Source organism: Myotis myotis, unplaced genomic scaffold, assembly GCF_014108235.1.
Source record: "Myotis myotis isolate mMyoMyo1 unplaced genomic scaffold, mMyoMyo1.p scaffold_m19_p_7, whole genome shotgun sequence".
NCBI classification, from domain to species: domain Eukaryota; kingdom Metazoa; phylum Chordata; class Mammalia; order Chiroptera; family Vespertilionidae; genus Myotis; species Myotis myotis.
The window spans coordinates 39,791,006-39,808,759 of NW_023416379.1; the positions used below are offsets into that span (position 1 = coordinate 39,791,006).

The following is a 17,754-nucleotide window of genomic DNA, read 5'->3' on the forward strand; positions in this document are numbered from 1 at the left end:
GGCGGTGGAGAACGTCTGGAAAGGAGACTCCAGGCTGGGTCGCGGTGGGAATCTGGAAGCGTCTGTTTCTCTGTGGCGTCGGGTTCGCGAGCGGAGTCCGTCGGTCCCGCCGAGCGCTCCCGAGACGGGGCAGAGTTCTAAGGGTTTTGACTTTGGTCTGTTTTTAAGGGGAGGGGGTGTGAGCGGGGAAGAGAATGGACAGGATACTGACTGCAACGTTAATTGGAGCGTTTCCTAAGCGAAGAGTCATCTAATTCCATATTCTTCTCCCTTCATTTGCTCCATTAGGCCTAGCTTCATTTCTGAATCCTCCGTGTTGAGATCGGACAGTGCGTTTGGCCTGTTTCAGGGGTGACAGGGGATCCCATCCCCGTGCATTTTAATTAGGGCACGCCACTCAACCACGTGTTTGCGATGGAATTTCTGAAGACTTGTGTGCTTCGGAGAAAGGCATGTACCACGGTTTGCTTCTGGAGAAGCCAAGTTATACAAAAGCTTTCCGTTAGAAAGATCGGTACTACCTCTCCGAGGAGCACTGTCATGCCCGCGTGGGTGATAGACAAATACGGGAAGAATGAAGTGCTTCGATTTACTCAGAACATGAGGATGCCCATCATACACTATCCGAACGAAGTCATTATCAAAGTGCACGCTACGAGTGTAAATCCCATAGATGTTAATATGAGAAGTAAGTTTGGAAGACATTCCTCGTTATTATATATATATTTTTGTTTTTCTTAAGAGAACTTCATCAGGGATCAGTAATTTTAAAAGATCAATCGTTATTTTAGTATACTTCTTTGGCTAACACAAAGGAATTGTTTAGGTTCTTGACAGTATGTCAGCAGATAGTTCCAAGATGTTTGAAATTGCAATGCCCATGGTGTACTTTAATCTTTTGCAAAATGTAAATTCGAATTGCTTCCAGGCTTTCTTAAAATGTAAATTGGGACTCGAGAGTTGTGTCCGCAGCTAGCTTTCTGGTATCCTCTCCTGGGGATTTTGTGATATTCTGAGGTCTATCACAGGTTTCAGAGGTACGGTTATGTTTTCACATCAGTTCAGAATTTGCATTTTTGTAATACTTCTTTGCTCTCTCACCGTTCACAGCTTTCTTATTTCTTCAGAAATTCCATCCTTGCCAGGATGTGGACACAGTACTTTCCTCCTTTCTGCTGATGCATTTGGCCTCAGCAGTTAAAATACACTTTTCTGTTATCCTAAGTGGGAACAATGTTACTGTATCTTAATTTCTCCTGGGATATACTGACAAAGATTGAACAGCACTATGATTCCTTAAATATATACCATGTAATTATAGTGCTGAAAAAAATTGATTACTATTTGTGAATAACTTTGGAGAGTAGTGACAAAAATATTGCTTATGGGAACTTATTCATGTCTTCTGAAAAAGTAAAAAAAACATCTGGGATGATTGATTGGTCAGTTAACCTCAGTGTTCTAAACAAGCTTCCATATGAGTATAATTTTATCACGTGTCTGTGTTTTGAAGACCTATATGTAGACCTACAGTTCTACTCATCAGATTGCCTCAATAACACTTGTGCAGGGTGGGGCCAAAGTAGGTTTACAGTTGTATGTGAAATACAGTTTATTCTTGTATTACTTATTAATGATTGTGTTATTTTCTATACAAACAACTTAAACCTACTTTTGCCCCATCATGTATGTGAACTATGCATGATGAATTAAATTTCTTTCATATATGTATATATCTAATAACAAAATTAAGATTAATTTAGAGTGAATCATTTTGTGGAATTTAGAGAGAAATAAAGAAGTTGAAACTTTGACTTCTTTAATTCCTTCCTCTTTGTTTCTAGGAGTTGTGTGATAGAGTAGAATAGCAACTCTCAATTTTTGTGTTCTTAAGATCTCTTTACATGCATAATAATGATTTGGCTTTTGTTTATGTGAGTTATAGCTATGAATATATCTCCCTTGTTAGAAATTAGAATAAGATAACTGGATCTTCATATGTATTTCTGTATTCAGTCTGTTGCAATGTATCCATGATTTTAAGTCAGGAATTACTGTATTTTGTTGTTCGCTTTGACATAATAATACCACTACGTGGGCATATTGTTTTATTCCATTTACACTGGATGTGAAGATAATTTAGTTTTTATAGGATATGTCTTTAAGTGGTTGTTTTACATCCAATGATAAGTGTTTATACCCAGTGATCAATGGGTATAAATTGTGAAGGTAGGTTGTATACTCTGTTAACAACTAACTGTTTCAGTACAGTACTTCACATATGTGGTTGTCATGCAGTCATTATTTTTATGGCATTTTACATTTTCACTCTAACTTAAGATTATAAACTAAAATTAGCAGTATTTTATCCATGAGCATTATTTACATTTGTCTTCATTTAGAACTGCTAACTTTCATTTCTTTGAATGCACCTGCATAATTTGTATTGTGTACATTTCAATTTCAGTAGAATGGCTGGATCTGGACTTTCTTTGCTGCTATTTAATAACAAAATATTGTAACATTTTACTTTTATATAGTATTCTTAAGACATCTTAGTTTATGATTTGATTGGACAATATTATTTGCAAGTTACTCTCTTTATGTCCTGCTCATGGATTCTTTTTTGAGAATGTGCGGTTGTTGCAGGAGGTATCTGAAATGGTAGCTCGGGGAAATAAGTAACAACTAGAAGCTTGTAAACTATAGGAAGCAGTTTTCCTTGACAAGAAAGCAAGGACATGCTATTTTCTTTTGAAAGATGAAAGTAGACTGTTTATCTAGAGATGGCCATTATTGTTGGACATAAATCATAACATATAAATGGCTAAATAAATTTATTTCAATTAAAAATACTTTATTCCCACCCCCCACCCATTTGGTAACCATCAACTTGTTCTCCATATCTCTGGGTCCTTTCCCGTTTTGTTTATTCATTTGTTTTTTTAGATTCCACATCTAAGTGAAATCATACAGTATTTGCCTTTCTCTGTCTGAATTATTTCACTTAGCCTAATACCCTCAGCCCATCCATGTTGTCGCAAATGGCAAGATTTCATTCTTTTTTCCCTGCTGGATAATATTTCATTGTGTATATACTGTATATCTCACATCTTCATTATCTGTTCATCTGTTGATGGACAGCTAGGTTGCTTCCATGTCTTTGCCATTACTAGGAATGCTGCAGTGAACATAGAATAATTTTAAAATAAAAAATACAGCCAACAACATCAAACCAACAGTTTGGTTTCTTTAGGTGGAATTAAAGCTTTGAAACTGATGACAGATTTATGATTTTCCAAATTATTCTAACTCTGGCCCAATCAACTGGCCACTTCTAACAATGGGATGAAGCTCCTAAGGGCCCCCCTTTGTCATCAAACAGGTTCTCAGTTGCTAACTACCAGCTACATTTTGGATTTGGGACCTGTGAGCCGGGGCTATTCAGTTGATACATTGGCATATCATGGGGACCAAGAGAACGAAATAACTGCCCTGCAGGTCTGTACCTCAGAGAGGACTGAAGCCTTTTGCAACTCTCAAACAGCAGCTAATATTTGATATGGCTAAATGCCTACTTCTGTTGCTCAAACCACATAGGAATTTCAGTAAATAATTGTTTAAATGTGTTTTAATGGTGGAAATCTAAGACAGGAAAAGTAAAACATGGCTTTTGTATTATGTGTGAAGATTTTTTTTTTCTTTCTTTTCCTGATAGAGTGCACACCTAACTAGCTAGATGACAAATGTGTAGTACCAGCATGATGGCTTAGATTTTCTGGGACTATCCCAACTTTCAAACACTTTCTCCCATATGTCTTTACTTAGAAAAACAGCTCTGCAAGCTACCCACCTGTTGGCACCTCTCCCTATATCTCCTACATCCCCTCCTGCTTTATAGGTTAGTTGTCATTGTTGTAAGGCCAGCCCTCCACTTGGGTTCTAGATTCCATCTCTCAGCTTCTCAGCTACTGGGGGCGGGGGGGGGGGGGGGGGGCAGGCATTGTTTCAGCAATTCTCTCCTGCATCTTCAATCTTTTCTTTTCTACTGGGTCATTCCCATTAGCATACAGACTGCTACTTCTCCCATCTTAAAAGGGAGGGAATGGGGAGAAACACATTGAAAAGTCCTCTCTCCATCTCAGTTGCACCTCTCCACTGTCTCCTACTTCCCATTCTCTGTATCTCCACGCCAGAGCAACTGCTCCTATCAATGTCACCTAATGTACTACCCCTGAGAGTGGGTTGGGGAAAGGAGACTTATAGACTGGTTTAGTGATTCTGGAATTTAAATTGTGGTACATGACACTAGAAAGGTAAGCAGAGTGCTTATCTTAGAGAACTTCACGACATGTTCTCAAAAAGATGTCAAGTAGAGAGACAATTACAGATACTTTTGTGTCTTGGAAATATCTATCTATATATATATGTATATATATATATAATTATACATTTATTTTTTTAAATTGATTTCAGAGAGGAAGGGAGAGAGAGAGAGAGAGAGAGAGAGAAACATTAATGATGAGGGAGAATCATTAATAGGCTGCCTCCTGCACATCCCCTATTAGGGATTGAACCCGCAACCCAGATGTGCCCTGACTAGGAATTGAACCATGACCTCCTGGTTCATAGGTTGATGCTCAACCTCTGAGCCATGCCAGCTAGCCCATTTGATATATTCGGATTATTGTAGATAGAATAGCCAACTTATTGAACCAAAAAATATGATCAGAATGTTTTCAGCTCTACTTAGCTGATATTTATGTAAATGTTCTTAAAAATAAATGGATATGTATAATAAAGCAATTAACTTGATTTAACGTATTAGAACAGGTGCAGATGAGTGGTTCTTTTTCACTGGAGAGTCAATCGATGGGCTTAATCCATAGATGTTCTGCAAACACTTTTTGGGAGGTGGGGGCCATTACTTATAGACCAATGTCAGTGTCAAATATAACTATGCCTTATTTATTGGTTTATTAACTTCAAACAGCTTTAGGGTTTCTCTTCTTCACCAGACTGGGCTCCAAACAACTTTGTTGTTTAAAAAGCTTATGAATGAATACATTAAAGAAACTGTCTTCAAAAAACAAACTAAAACTATAAGAGAAAATACTGAAAGTACTGAAGGCAGTTTCAAAATTGAATTTTAAACATTTTGAGCAATGGTAGCTTTGGTTTAACAAGTGATTATAACTTTCCAAGTAATTTTCTTTGAAAGGAACAGCACTCATTGTTTCGTTTTGTTTCTTTTTTATTGAATTTATTGGGGTGACATTGGTTAATAAAATTACATAGGTTTCAGGTGTTCAGTTCTGTAAAACATCATCTGTATATTGTATTGTGTTGACCACCCCAAGTCAAGTCTCCTTCCATCGCCATTTATCCCCCCTTTATCCACTTCTGCCTCCCACCTCCCTTTGGCACTCATTGTTTTTATGATTTCTTGTGTGGTGGCAAACAAACAAACAAACACACAAATTTTATTAATTTATAATCTACATCCAGAGTATCTAGAATTGTACCTGGCCTATACCCTGTAGTAGTTTTTAAATCATTGCATTCTTTTGGAAGAAACAGATAAAACTGTATTTTATAGGTGGTTATGGAGCTGCAGCTTTAAATATGAAACGTGACCCTTTACATATTAAAATCAAAGGAGAAGAATTCCCCCTGACTCTGGGTCGGGATGTCTCTGGTGTGGTGATGGAATGTGGACTTGATGTGAGGTACTTCAAGCCTGGAGATGAGGTGAGTTATAGGATACTGCTATTCCCTTTCTAAATATGCAAATTTCATTCTGCTGCTTTTGGAAGTATATTCCATATCAGCGACCTTTCCTCTTCGTTCCAACAAATATACTGAGCTTTGGCTGGAACCCTTATTTTCTTATCTCTGTTATTCTCGATTCTGGCAGAATAGCTTGACTGTGCCCAAGTGTTCTAAATCTAGTGCTTAAAGATTGCAGGACTTTGTGTGTGATTGGGACTGTTTTTCTTTTTATTGAAAGAATCTTTAAGTGACAATTTCTACCTCATAGGCAAGATAGTTTTAAAATAGCTGAAGTTTGGTATAATCACCTGTCACTTGTCACTTTGAATTTTTACACCAAGAAATTAAAGTGAGTTCATAATTATAGCTAACACTGATCTTGTTGCTTTTCATAAAATAATTCTTTAATCTCTATGTTGTAAGTACAGTTAGGCCCACTTTACAGATGGGGAAACCAAGCTATACAGCTACACAGAAGTTCCACAGCTGGTAAGTGGTAGAGCCAGGATTCATGCCCCAGAGATTGTGCTCTTGGTGGTATTTTAAAGTATGTAGTCAGTAAATACAGCAGCATCTGCTTCCAGTGTGGCTTGACTTGATAAGTGCAGAAGCATACTAAATAATACATTTATTTATATCATGTAAAAATAACTTTTGGTTGTTGTATTGCTGACTTGTGCTTTTTTCATTGGGTGGAGTATGTATTGGGGATTACCCTCCTGCTTAGCTTTGGTTAAAAAAGATTTGTTTCTAAGGAAGTTGTGTGTGTGTTTCAGGTCTGGGCTGCAGTTCCTCCCTGGAAACAAGGCGCACTCTCAGAGTTTGTTGTAGTCAGTGGGAATGAGGTAATTCACCAATTCTGTGCTGAAATGCCATTAGAAAGTACAAGACTGACAAATATCTCTGAAATAATTGTGGGGTTTTTTTCAGATCAGGTTCATGTTTAATGAGCTAAGAGGTTTAAAAGAGCGAAGATAGAGAATAGGAATTTCTGAAAGATTAGAAAAGTATTTGATGTCATTTAACAACACTGCCTGCCAAAGTGGTGTCTTTGTCTTGTGGAGCTGGGACTTGGAGTGAGATCTAGAAGCCCTGCTGTGTTTCTTGGTTTTACCCAGTGTAAGTAGCGGAAACCAAATATACCAAATGGAGTGTACTGGTTAATTACAAACAGAAGCATGGCGGTGTCAGATTGTTTCAAGTAACCTTAAAAACAGGCATCTGATCAAATACAGTCAGAAAGTCTGACAATTTGAATAGAGAGAAAGGGGTTAACGTCGCGGAACTTGGCTACAGAAGGAAGGGTATGGAGGGAAGAAGGGATATTACTAAGATTAGAAAAAGCCTGGAAAGATTACCTTCCAGTAAATGGGAGTAAAGGAAACAACTAATCTAAAAACAAATTACAATGTGTTTATGAGGGCTCAAGGTTTATTTGGATTTATTTCTGTGTTAGGACTAGTGGGATTATTGAATGTGGCCTTTTTATGAATTAAGCAACTATATCTGATAATGTAGCCTGTAAAACATTACTGAGCCTCTGACCCCAGGAGGGCAGGTTGAGTCATTTGGAGAATATTCCTTAGGGATAATCTTAAAGTAGGGTATGTAATAAATACTGAACCTGGCGGAATATTATAGACTTATCTATGAGAATGGTTGGATTCCTGTGAAGGTAAATGTATTTAATTGCATTCATAGGTTTGTAAGTCATTGCTTATTTGTTACTGTTATCTTCAAATCTAGGTCTCTCACAAGCCCAGATCACTCACTCATACTCAAGCTGCCTCTTTGCCATATGTGGCTCTCACAGCCTGGTCTGCCATAAACAAGGTTGGCGGCCTGAATGAAAAAAATTGCGCAGGAAAACGGTAAGTATCAATGGTGGCATCTAAACCTTCTCCCTTTCCTTTTGTAAGGATTTTGCCATAGATTATCAGAAGCATTAAAACTAGGATCACTTACATGAGCAGAGTTGTGCTGACATTTAAAACAATTTCCAAAGAACTCTATTTGTGTCGTTTTGCACTTTCTTAATTTTATTCTATTGAGTCTTAGTTCAATCAAATGCAAATTTTAAAATTGAAATGTATAGATGGGCTTTAGGACTCTGAACTTTCCAAAATAATACAAAATTTTATGTGACACTCTGAGAAGAAGGTCTGTAGCTTTTACCTGATTCCTAAAACGGTTAAGAATCACTTTATATAATTTCTAAAGAAAGATGCAGGTATTTTTTTCCTACCTCTACTAGGAGTTGCCCTCTCATACTTGTGCACGTCTATGAAAAGCAGATAGAAAGAGAATGCAAAACACTGCTGAATAATCTTGAGTTCTCTTAGCTCAATGCTTGGTGCTCTTTAGGTTAATTTTGGTGCTTCAAGGCCTTGAAAGTAATGCTTGTTTACGTTAGCAACAATAGTGAGTAGAAATATCTTTGATGAACTTGAGTTCAAATTCAGGTTCTGCTGCTTTCTAACTGGGTGGCCCACTTGGTCACTTCTCCTCTGTGAGTTTGTTTTTAATGAGATAATACAACTAAAACTAGTGGCACAGGTTGTGACACATGGGAGGCACTCAATAAATAGTGGCTACTGTTATTAGCAATGAAATTATATTCTTTGTATCTTAGAAAGTTGATATCATAGGGAAAACTGATGAGAACTAGGTACTAAGAACCATTTAGTGGTTGTGATGAGGGAGAGAGCTATAGGTCAAATTTTAATAAATTACAATAACTTAGTTTTTGATTGCTAAGGATTGTGCAGATAAAATAACTGAAGTCTGTGCCATTTCATACTCTGGTGTTGTGAAACATTGCACTTTACATTTAATGTGTTGAGTTACAGAGCATTGGATTTCATGAAAGCTGTATTCCTGAAAACAGTGTGAAGGCTATTCATCTAATGAGGTGCTACCCTTTATCGTAGAATTCAAAGCAAATATTTATTCTAAAGGTCAACCATGTTTATTTTTTAAGCTTTGAGGCTTATCTTTCTTGAAGTTGCCATTTTGGCTAAACACGTTGTTTAAATTAAATTAGTTTGACCACGTGGATTTTTCTAATGACTTGTCATGGTTAATAACCTTGCAAAAATCTTATTCAAGATTTTTAGACCTTTATTATTATTGTAAGCTCTGCATTAACACTGATGCTTTATTGTTTTGTTTTGCCTTAAAAGCATTATACTTTCTATGCCCACATGACTGTGGTTAAAGATGTGTCATTCTTTTTGCTAGTTTGGGGCTCTCCAGGCATACTTTTATTTAGTACCCTGAAGAAAACAATTTAGAAACAGATCTAGCTCTCTCTTCTCAGATATACAGATTTTATTGTTGGGTTTCTGGGTAATTCTTAGATACTGTGTTATCTTTTATCTGAACAATAATGGTTTGGAACTGGGGAAGTAAAGCCCTGGGTTCTATTGTACATTGTGCTGCTAACTAATCAGGCAACTACATGGATGCTATCTATGGTCTCTTCGCACTTTCCTTCAAGGTACTGAATGTAGGACAGTGTAGTTTGTTAGGAGAGCTGTGAGAAGTGGAAAGTTTTATCCCCTATAAGGTGATTATATATTATACTAGAGGCCCGGTGCACAAAAATTTGTGCACTCGGGGGGGTGGGAGGGGGATCCCTCAGCCTGGCCTGTGCCCTCTCGCAGTCTGGGACCCCTCAGGAGATAACGACCTGCTGGCTTAGGCCTGCTCCAGGGTGGCAGAGGGCAGGCCCAATCCCTAGGTGCAGCCCCTGGTCGGGCTCAGAGCAGGGCCGATTGGGGAGTTGGGGCGCCGCCCCCTGTCATGCACAGAGCAGGGCGATCGGGAGGTTGTGATGCCACCCTCAGTCACGCTCAGGGTAGGGCCGATTGGGGGGTTGTGGCGCCGCCCTCTATCACCCACAGAGCAGGGCCGATCAGGGGGTTGGGGCGCCGCCACTCTCACACTCAGGGCAGGGCCGATGGGGAGGTTATAGCTCTACCCCATCACACACAGAGCAGGGCCCGTTGGGGGGGCGGGGGGCGGGTTGGGGCGCCGCACCCTGTCACACACAGAGCAGGGCCAATCAGGGGGTTGGGGCTCCGCACCCTGTCACACACAGAGCCGCAGGGCGATCAGGGGGTTGGGGAGCTCCCCCCCTATCAGGCACAGAGCAGGGCTGATCAGGAGATTGGGGCGCCTTCCCCTGTCACGAACAGAGCAGGGTGGATAGGGAGGTTGTGGCCCCGCCCCCTGTCACACACAGAGCCGCAGGGCGATCAGGGGGTTTGGGCACTGCCCCGTGTCACGCTGATCCCGGTGCTGGGAGGCCTGGCGGCTCCGCTGATCCCAGTGCTGGGAGGCATATTACCCTTTTACTATATAGGGTAGAGGCCTGGTGCACGGGTGGGTGCCGGCTGGTTTGCCCTGAAGGGTGTCCTGGATCAGGGTGGGGGTCCCCACTGGGGTGCCTGGCCAGCCTGGGTGAGGGGATGATGGCTGTTTGCAGCTGGTCACACATCCTTCAGGGTGGGGGTCCCCACTGGGGTGCCTGGCCACCCTGGGTGAGGGGATGATGGCTGTTTGTAGCTGGTCACACACCCTTCAGGGTGGGGGTCCCCACTGGGGTGTCTGGCCAGTCTGGGTGAGGGGCTGAGGGCTGTTCATAGGCTGGGGGTGACTGAAGCTCCCAACCGCTCCTTTTTTTCTTTTTTTTTTTTTTTTTTATTCTGGGCCAGCTTTAGCTTTGAGGCTTGGCTCCAGCTCTTAGGCCTCTGCTGCTGAAAGTAGGTTTCTGGCCTTTGCTTACAATGTTGCGATCCTGCTGGCTGAAGCCCGGCAGACTAAAGCAGGTTTCTGGGGTTTTGTTTAGCTTCTATATTTGTTGCATAGTTGCTTAGAATTGCAGCTCAGAGGCCTGCAGTGGCAGGCGGGGAATGTTGGAGTCCTTCGTCACTGAAGCAAGCAAGCCTCATGTTAGTTTCAAGCTGCCTGGCTGCCGGCGCCATCTTGGCTGGCAGTTAATTTGCATATTGCCCTGATTAGCCAATGGGAAGGGTAGCGGTCGTACGCCAATTACCATGTTTCTCTTTTATTAGATAGGAGGATTGAGTTGGATCTGTTCACTGATTTAGTCACATGTTAACCAAACCAGAGTATATCCGTTGTGAAGAGCCTCACTAGCTCACATCATAGACTTCTGCCATATTCCCGCGTGCATGATGACCTAGGATGCCTTTATTCCAAATGGCAGTGAGAGCTTGGCCCTGGTGCTCTAAGAAATTTTAGTTTATGGAAATTACTACGCATGGGTGGTAATAATAGCCTACCTCTCCAACTTCTTATTTGTGAGAAACACATGAGAGAGTTAATTAAGTACCTTAAAATACTGTGAAAAATACTTCTACATGAAGAAATTACTGCCAGAGTGGGATTTTACTATACATAAACCCAGAGGTTCCAGAGTCCAAAGGGACTTCTCTAAGCAATAATTCTTTTTCTGTTAGCTATCGGCATTAAGACACTCTTTAGTTTACACAAAACAGGTCAGTGTTTGTTATTAAGGACTTAACGTCTGTTTCTATTTTCATTATTATTTTTTATTGAATTTATTAGGGTGACATTGATTAATAAAATTATATAGGTTTCAGGGGTACAATTCTGTAATACAGTATCTGTATATTGTATTGTGTGTAAAGTCTGTTTTTCTAATCAGTTAATTAAAAAACAAAACCCAGCAATGATAAAAACACCCATTAGCACCTTGGGAGTAATGACAAACAGCATTTTGAAATTAAGACAACGCTTTCTAAGAGTTTGATGGTGTTTACCTTTTCCTTTTAGTTTTATAATTAATTTTTGCAACAACTGAGCATCAGTGAACCAAGGGGATAACTTAATATTAATGTCATATAAAATGTTAATTTTGCCCACACTTTGGTATCACTAGAAAATGTCAGGTGAAATGATTTCCTTCTTACCTGCCCATCATAGTTTCTTCATGATTTATTCAGTAGGAACACATAGATAACTTAGGGCTATTAAAATGAATACAAATTTTTTTAAAAGTGCTAACACTAGATATATATTTTTTAATATATTTTTATTGATTTCAGAGAGGGAGAGGAAGAGAGGGATAGAAACATCAGTGATGAGAGAATCATTGCTTGGCTGCCTCTTGCACGTCCCCTTCTTGGAATCGAATCCGCAACCCAGGCATGTGTCGTGACTGGAATCGAACCTGGGACCCTTCAGTCTGAAGGCCAACGTTCTATCCACTAAGCCAAACCCGCTTGGGCAACACTAGATATTTTTTAAAGCTGTCTGACTTGATGATTATATTTATTAGTAGTGTCATGGTCCACCTTGAATATTTCATGCTCTGTCTGAAATTCATCTCTTATTGGGAAAGTTGTACTTTACTCTGTTAGACGGAAGTATTAGAAAGTGTTAGAAATTGAACAATTCCTCCTCCACAAAATAAGTTTCACTTTTAAATTTTATGTACCTGAAACTCAGTGCAGTGAATTTAGGAATGCTTTTCATTGTTTCCTTTGATATCAGGCTTCATGACAGTCATATTTTGTCAAGTAAGGTTAAATTAGGTATCTGATTAATTCTGTTTATAAAATTAGGCTCAAACTTAAAAACACTGGATTTACCCCTCTTCCCCAATATGCTTATATCGGTAATCATAACAGCTTCCTTTTTTCAGATGCCTTCACCTGCCTGTTATTCACCCCACCACCCACCTGTTTCTCCCCTCTATTTGCACCACCCCTGTGGACTTTGGGTTTTTATTTGCACTTGACTAGGTTGTATAGTTAGAGGGGCAATGGGAGGAGAAAGAAATTCTTGCATTTTACTTGCTGAAAGAAATTGTGGGGTTTGGAAGAGGAGGAGAGGGAGAGTGGAGGCTCTGGCCTGGCCAGTGTGATGCAAATGAATCTGGCCTCTACCCCTGGACTGCTCTTCTAGAAGCTGCAGGACTCAGCTAAATGAATTAGTAGAAAACTTTTTCCTGGAAATTTGTGTTTTGCAGATTCGTTTTCTAGGTGGCAGGCTAACTATCTTGTGAAGTATAGAAGTCATTTATTTTTCAATGCACCATAATTAGCTTCCAGCCTTGCTATTCAACTGCAGCAGTTCTCATGGGGTCATAGCTGACTAAGTCACCAACGCAATGATAATTTTCATATATATCTATATCTATATCTATCTATATCTATATCTATCTATATCTATATCTATATCTATATCTATATCTATCTATCTATCTATCTATCTATCTATCTATCTATATATATATATATATATATTTGTAACTGATTTCAGAGAGGAAGGGAGAGGAAGAGAGAGATGGAAACATCAATGATGAGAGAGAATCATTGGTCAGCTGCCTCCTGCATGCCCCCTACTGGGGATCTAGCCCACAACTCGGGCATGTACCCTTGACTGGAATTGAACTCTGGACTTTTCAGTCCTCAGGCTGACGCTCTAGCCACTGAACCAAACCACCTAGGGCCTTTTCAGTTCTTACAGTTTGAACTCTGAAGTATCTGGCACCATTGACCACTTCCTTAAAACTCACTTTTCCCATGATTTCAGGGACACCAGGCTCCTATAATTTTCCTCTCACCTTTTTGACCAGTTCTTATCATTTTTAAAGCCTACCCTTCCCCTTTCTTCCTGTTACTCTTTTCCCTGTGTCCTAATCCATCATTCCTGTATCCCAGGATTATCTCATCTACTCCCACTTCTATATATTTTGGTAACTTGCAGATTTATGTTTATAACCCCCACTTCTCTACCCACGTCCCCTTTGTATCTGAAATTCAACTTGAGCAAAACAAGACTAACTTATCACCCTGGCTTCCTATAGATTCCTAATGTCAGTTAACTGATTTACCTTGAGCCAAAATCTGATAATCATTTACAAACCCTGCTCCTTTTCCATTCCACTGTACAACTCTTTATGTTCGTGTCATGTAAAGTTTAGGATTGTCAAATTTGGAAAAACATCTTTAAAATTTCTTTAATATATGAGCTATAGATTGTGAGGCATTTGAAGTTTTCTCCTGCAGTGAATAAGCCTAACATACCTTTGCATTTTAACCGACAACCGTCCTTAACTAATTGTTGTTGATGTCTTCCCTATAGTGGTGTCAAATAGCAAAAGTAATACAATTTAGTAACCAGTTTGATGTTCTTTATTCAAGGGAAGGCATTCCATGCATTGGGGGAAGTCAGTGCCTCACAAGCAGTGGGGCACTCTTCCCCAGGGATTTTGGACAAGAGCATGTTTTATAGAGGTTAGAAAAGGCAATATGGAAACGGAGTGATTGGTGAGGAGGTCAGTGATTGGTGAGGAGGTCAGTGATTGGTGAGGCTCAGGGGTCCTGCTTTCTAGGATAGGGTAAGCTAGTGAAAGCTGAATTGGAGGATTGTGATTGCTTTTATGTTTCCTTGCAGCGATGCATTTCCCATAAATGCAGGCTGACTTAGGTTTAGATTTGTGATGTCTTTTAATTATAAGGACTTTCTACAGACTAACTTCTGGTTCTGTACATCTCAAACCTTGTTTGACCATGTCCTTTTTCATTGCTTTCATAATCTAATGCTAGGTACAATGGTCCTTAATCATTATCATAATAAAATTTCATAATGCCTTATTGTGTTGTCATTTTTTACCGGGGCCCCAGCCAGGAACTTCAAAGGGTAGGGTAAAAAAGATATTTTCCCTCTCCTACATAGCCAGTGAAGCTTAAGCTTTGGGCCCTGAGAGGACCCCCAGCAATATATTTGTGTAGACATATTATTAGTGGGAAGTAGGAAATTCCTGGAAGCCATTATGGGGAGGAAGAGTCTTTCCTCTACCCTTCCAGGTTCTTTTGGCTGATCTGCTAATCAAATTGACATGAGACAGATTAGCAAGAGAAAATAATCAAGTTTAATTATATATATACTAGAGGCCTGTTGCACGAAAAGATTCGTGCAATAGGCCTTCCCTTCCCCTGGCTGCCAGCACTGGTTTTCCTCCAGCACCTGGGACCCAGGCCTTCGCTCCTGCCGGAGCCACCTTCAAGCCCTTGCTGCTCCGGCCGGAGCCGCCTTCAAGCCCCTCGCTGCTCTGGCCGGAACCGCCTTCAAGCCCCTCACTGCTCTGGCTGGAGCCGCCTTCAAGCCCCTCACTGCTCTGGCTGGAGCCGCCTTCAAGCCCCTCGCTACTCCGGCCGGAGCTGCCTTCAAGCCCCTCATTGCTCGGGTCAGAGCCACCTTCAGTCTTCGCTCCTCCTCTTTGTGCCTACGTATGCAAATTAACCGCCATCTTTGTTGGTGGTTAATTTGCATATTGTTCTGATTAGCCAATGGTACACATAGCAAAGGTATGGTCAATTTGAATCTTTGTCTATTATTAGATAGGATATGTATGGGAACCCCATATACATGAGAGTCCAAGATCCCACATACATGAGAGGTTCAGAGACAGAAAGTTAAAATGAGCTATAAATGGCATTCTGAGCTAGGGACGAGGTAAGTCACCTTGGGGCTTCAGAGAGGAGGAAGGTCATTTGGATATTCAGTAATTAGAAGTTTACCCTACCTTAGAGATAGGTCATAAACAGTTATTTCTGGTAATAACGCTGGGCAAGATCCCTAATTTAAGTTCTTTAAAGGGGAGATAAAATTTTTCTTAAGCCTGAAGGTTCTTGATTGTTTTCAGTACAAAATAATCCACATACCACAATGACACATCTTGGGGAGCCTGTTCTGAACCCTTTCCGCATCCTTCTGTCAAGATAGCCTATAACAACTCTATTCAGAAGTTACAATGAACACATCAGTATTTCCCATTAAACCAAAAGCAATTGTGTTTTTAAATCAATTTTCCTTTAGCCCAGTCTAGTGTCATCTGAGAAGAGGGGAAGTATAACGTACTGTAGGAGTGAAGAGTCAGAACTTTTAACTGATTGTGATTAGTAGGAGAGGAAAAATCATTTTCACTCTACCCTTCTGAGTTTTCTGCTGAGAGCCCTGGAATAAAAGATTGACGAGAGGAAAACCAGTAGAAGTTTATTAGCATGTATACCTCACGTATATATGGGCGATACCTTCAGCTTAAACTATTCAATATGCTAAGGTGCCATATTTTGAGATTGCTTGTCCTGAACCCCATCAGCTCGATGGTAAATCCTTCTCTGGCCATATCACTTCTCTCTCATCCACCCTATTGTTGCATCCTAAATGATCCTGCCCTCTTCTCTCTTCCTCCATCCTGTACCAGATTGAAGGAACCAGTTCCCACTGCCTATCCTATTTGGGGAGATGTGTTCCCAGTACCCTGAGTTAATTCTGAATACATTTCCCACAGAATCATTGTTATACTTTGCATGAGGTTCTTGTTCCATTATGGGTTAACTAAACCTTTTTAAACTGCTACCCTGGGCACCTTGCCAAGATGTATAAATAGCTTTGTTTTCATGGGAAAATTTGTTTAAAGTTCCAAACTAATTCACACATGAACTCTTCTATAACTTGGGGAATGTGTCTACATGAATTACTGAGGCATAAAAGAAGGACACACAAGTCCAGGCTGTTTCAGTCATGTTTGGTTGATTTGTTTTGTAGCTATATTCCACTTATTCAGATTGGGTTTCTAACTCACTTCAGGGCATCCATTTGGCAGATCTATAATAATAAAAACATAATATGCTAATTAGACCAGATAGCCAAATGACCTTCTGGACATCATTCTGGATGTCCTTCCGGATGAAGCCACTGTGGCAGGGGCCAAGGCAGAAGCGGTTAGGGGCAATCAGGCAGGCAGGCGAGTGGTTAGGGGTGATCAGGCAGGCAGGCAGGTGAGCAGTTAGGAGCCAGTGGTCCTGGATTGCAAGAGGGATGTCTGACTGCCGGACATCCCCTGAGGGGTCCCGGATTGTGAGAGGGTGTAGGCCAGGCTGAGAAACTCTCCCTCCCCCTGTACATGAACTTCGTGCACTGGGCCTCTAGTTATGATATACTTTGCTATCTTTCACTCGTCCCCCCCACTCTGTCCCCTGCTCAGATTAAAAAGAAGTGTCTGAAAAATAAAATGATACATTTTCAGTATCACCTTTTTTTTTTTTTTTTAAATCTTCACCTGAAGATATTTTTCTACTGATTTTTGGAGAGATTGATAAGGAGAGATAGAGAGACGGAGAAATGTCAGTGTGAGAGAGACACATTGATTGGTTGCCTTTGCACACATCCCAACCAGGGCTGGGGATCCAGCTTGCAACCAAGGTACATGCCCTTGACCAGAATCAAACCCAGGACCCTTCAGTCCACAGGCTGATGCTCTTTCCACGGAGCCAAACCAGCTAGAGCATCATCCTTATTTTTGAAAGACCAGTTGTTTCTACTGATGGAAGATTTAGCCATATTTAAATCATCCTTTGTTTCTAGCCATTAGGACTTAATAAAAGGCACTCTGCTCTTATGATGTGGTTGTTTCCTCCCACAAGGGTGTGGTCTGAGGGGAATTGTGCAGGTCATTTGCTTCTGTGTTAGAAAGGCAGAGAAACTAAACATAAGCTTAAATTAGATTGAAGACACCAATTCTTTCTTTTTTCCTTGACTCCTATAGTATACCTTCATGATCATCATTTCTCAGGTGATGAATCTGAGGCCTAGATAGTCAGTGGGAGACTTGGGACTAGACCTCAGGTTTCTAGGTGCCCAGCCCTGGCTTTCAGAGATTGCTGGGGCTAATCCAGAATATAGAAGTTTGAAAGATGATTCCGTACTGCTGGATCTCTTGCTATTTTGTAGTATATTTCATATATTTTTTATTTGTAAGGCAATTAGGGTGTTGCTATCCTTGCCTCATATAATACTGAAAAACGTGATTGTAGAAGACATATGTGCCGAAATGCTAAATAAAAAATGACTCAGTCAGAAAAATTTAGATTGCATTAGCATCTTAATGTATTTTAGGGAGAATTCAGAAGTTGGACAGAA

General features: G+C 40.4%; 1 protein-coding gene across 3 annotated transcripts in view; it reads left to right on the forward strand.

Moving 5' to 3' along the window:
- The first annotated feature begins 1 nt into the window (after position 1).
- The window catches only part of RTN4IP1 (reticulon 4 interacting protein 1), a 45,221-nt gene continuing 27,468 nt past the window's right edge, over positions 2 to 17,754 (forward strand). The window contains exons 1-5 of one of the 3 annotated variants that reach the window (XM_036316262.1): positions 2 to 155; positions 289 to 688; positions 5,600 to 5,751; positions 6,549 to 6,617; positions 7,519 to 7,643. In XM_036316262.1, the coding sequence (XP_036172155.1) occupies positions 415 to 688; positions 5,600 to 5,751; positions 6,549 to 6,617; positions 7,519 to 7,643 (620 nt within the window). In that variant the 5' untranslated portion in view covers positions 2 to 155; positions 289 to 414. The remainder of the gene's footprint in view (positions 156 to 288; positions 689 to 5,599; positions 5,752 to 6,548; positions 6,618 to 7,518; positions 7,644 to 17,754) is intronic. The other 2 variants (XM_036316264.1, XM_036316265.1) reach the window with 2 other exon arrangements.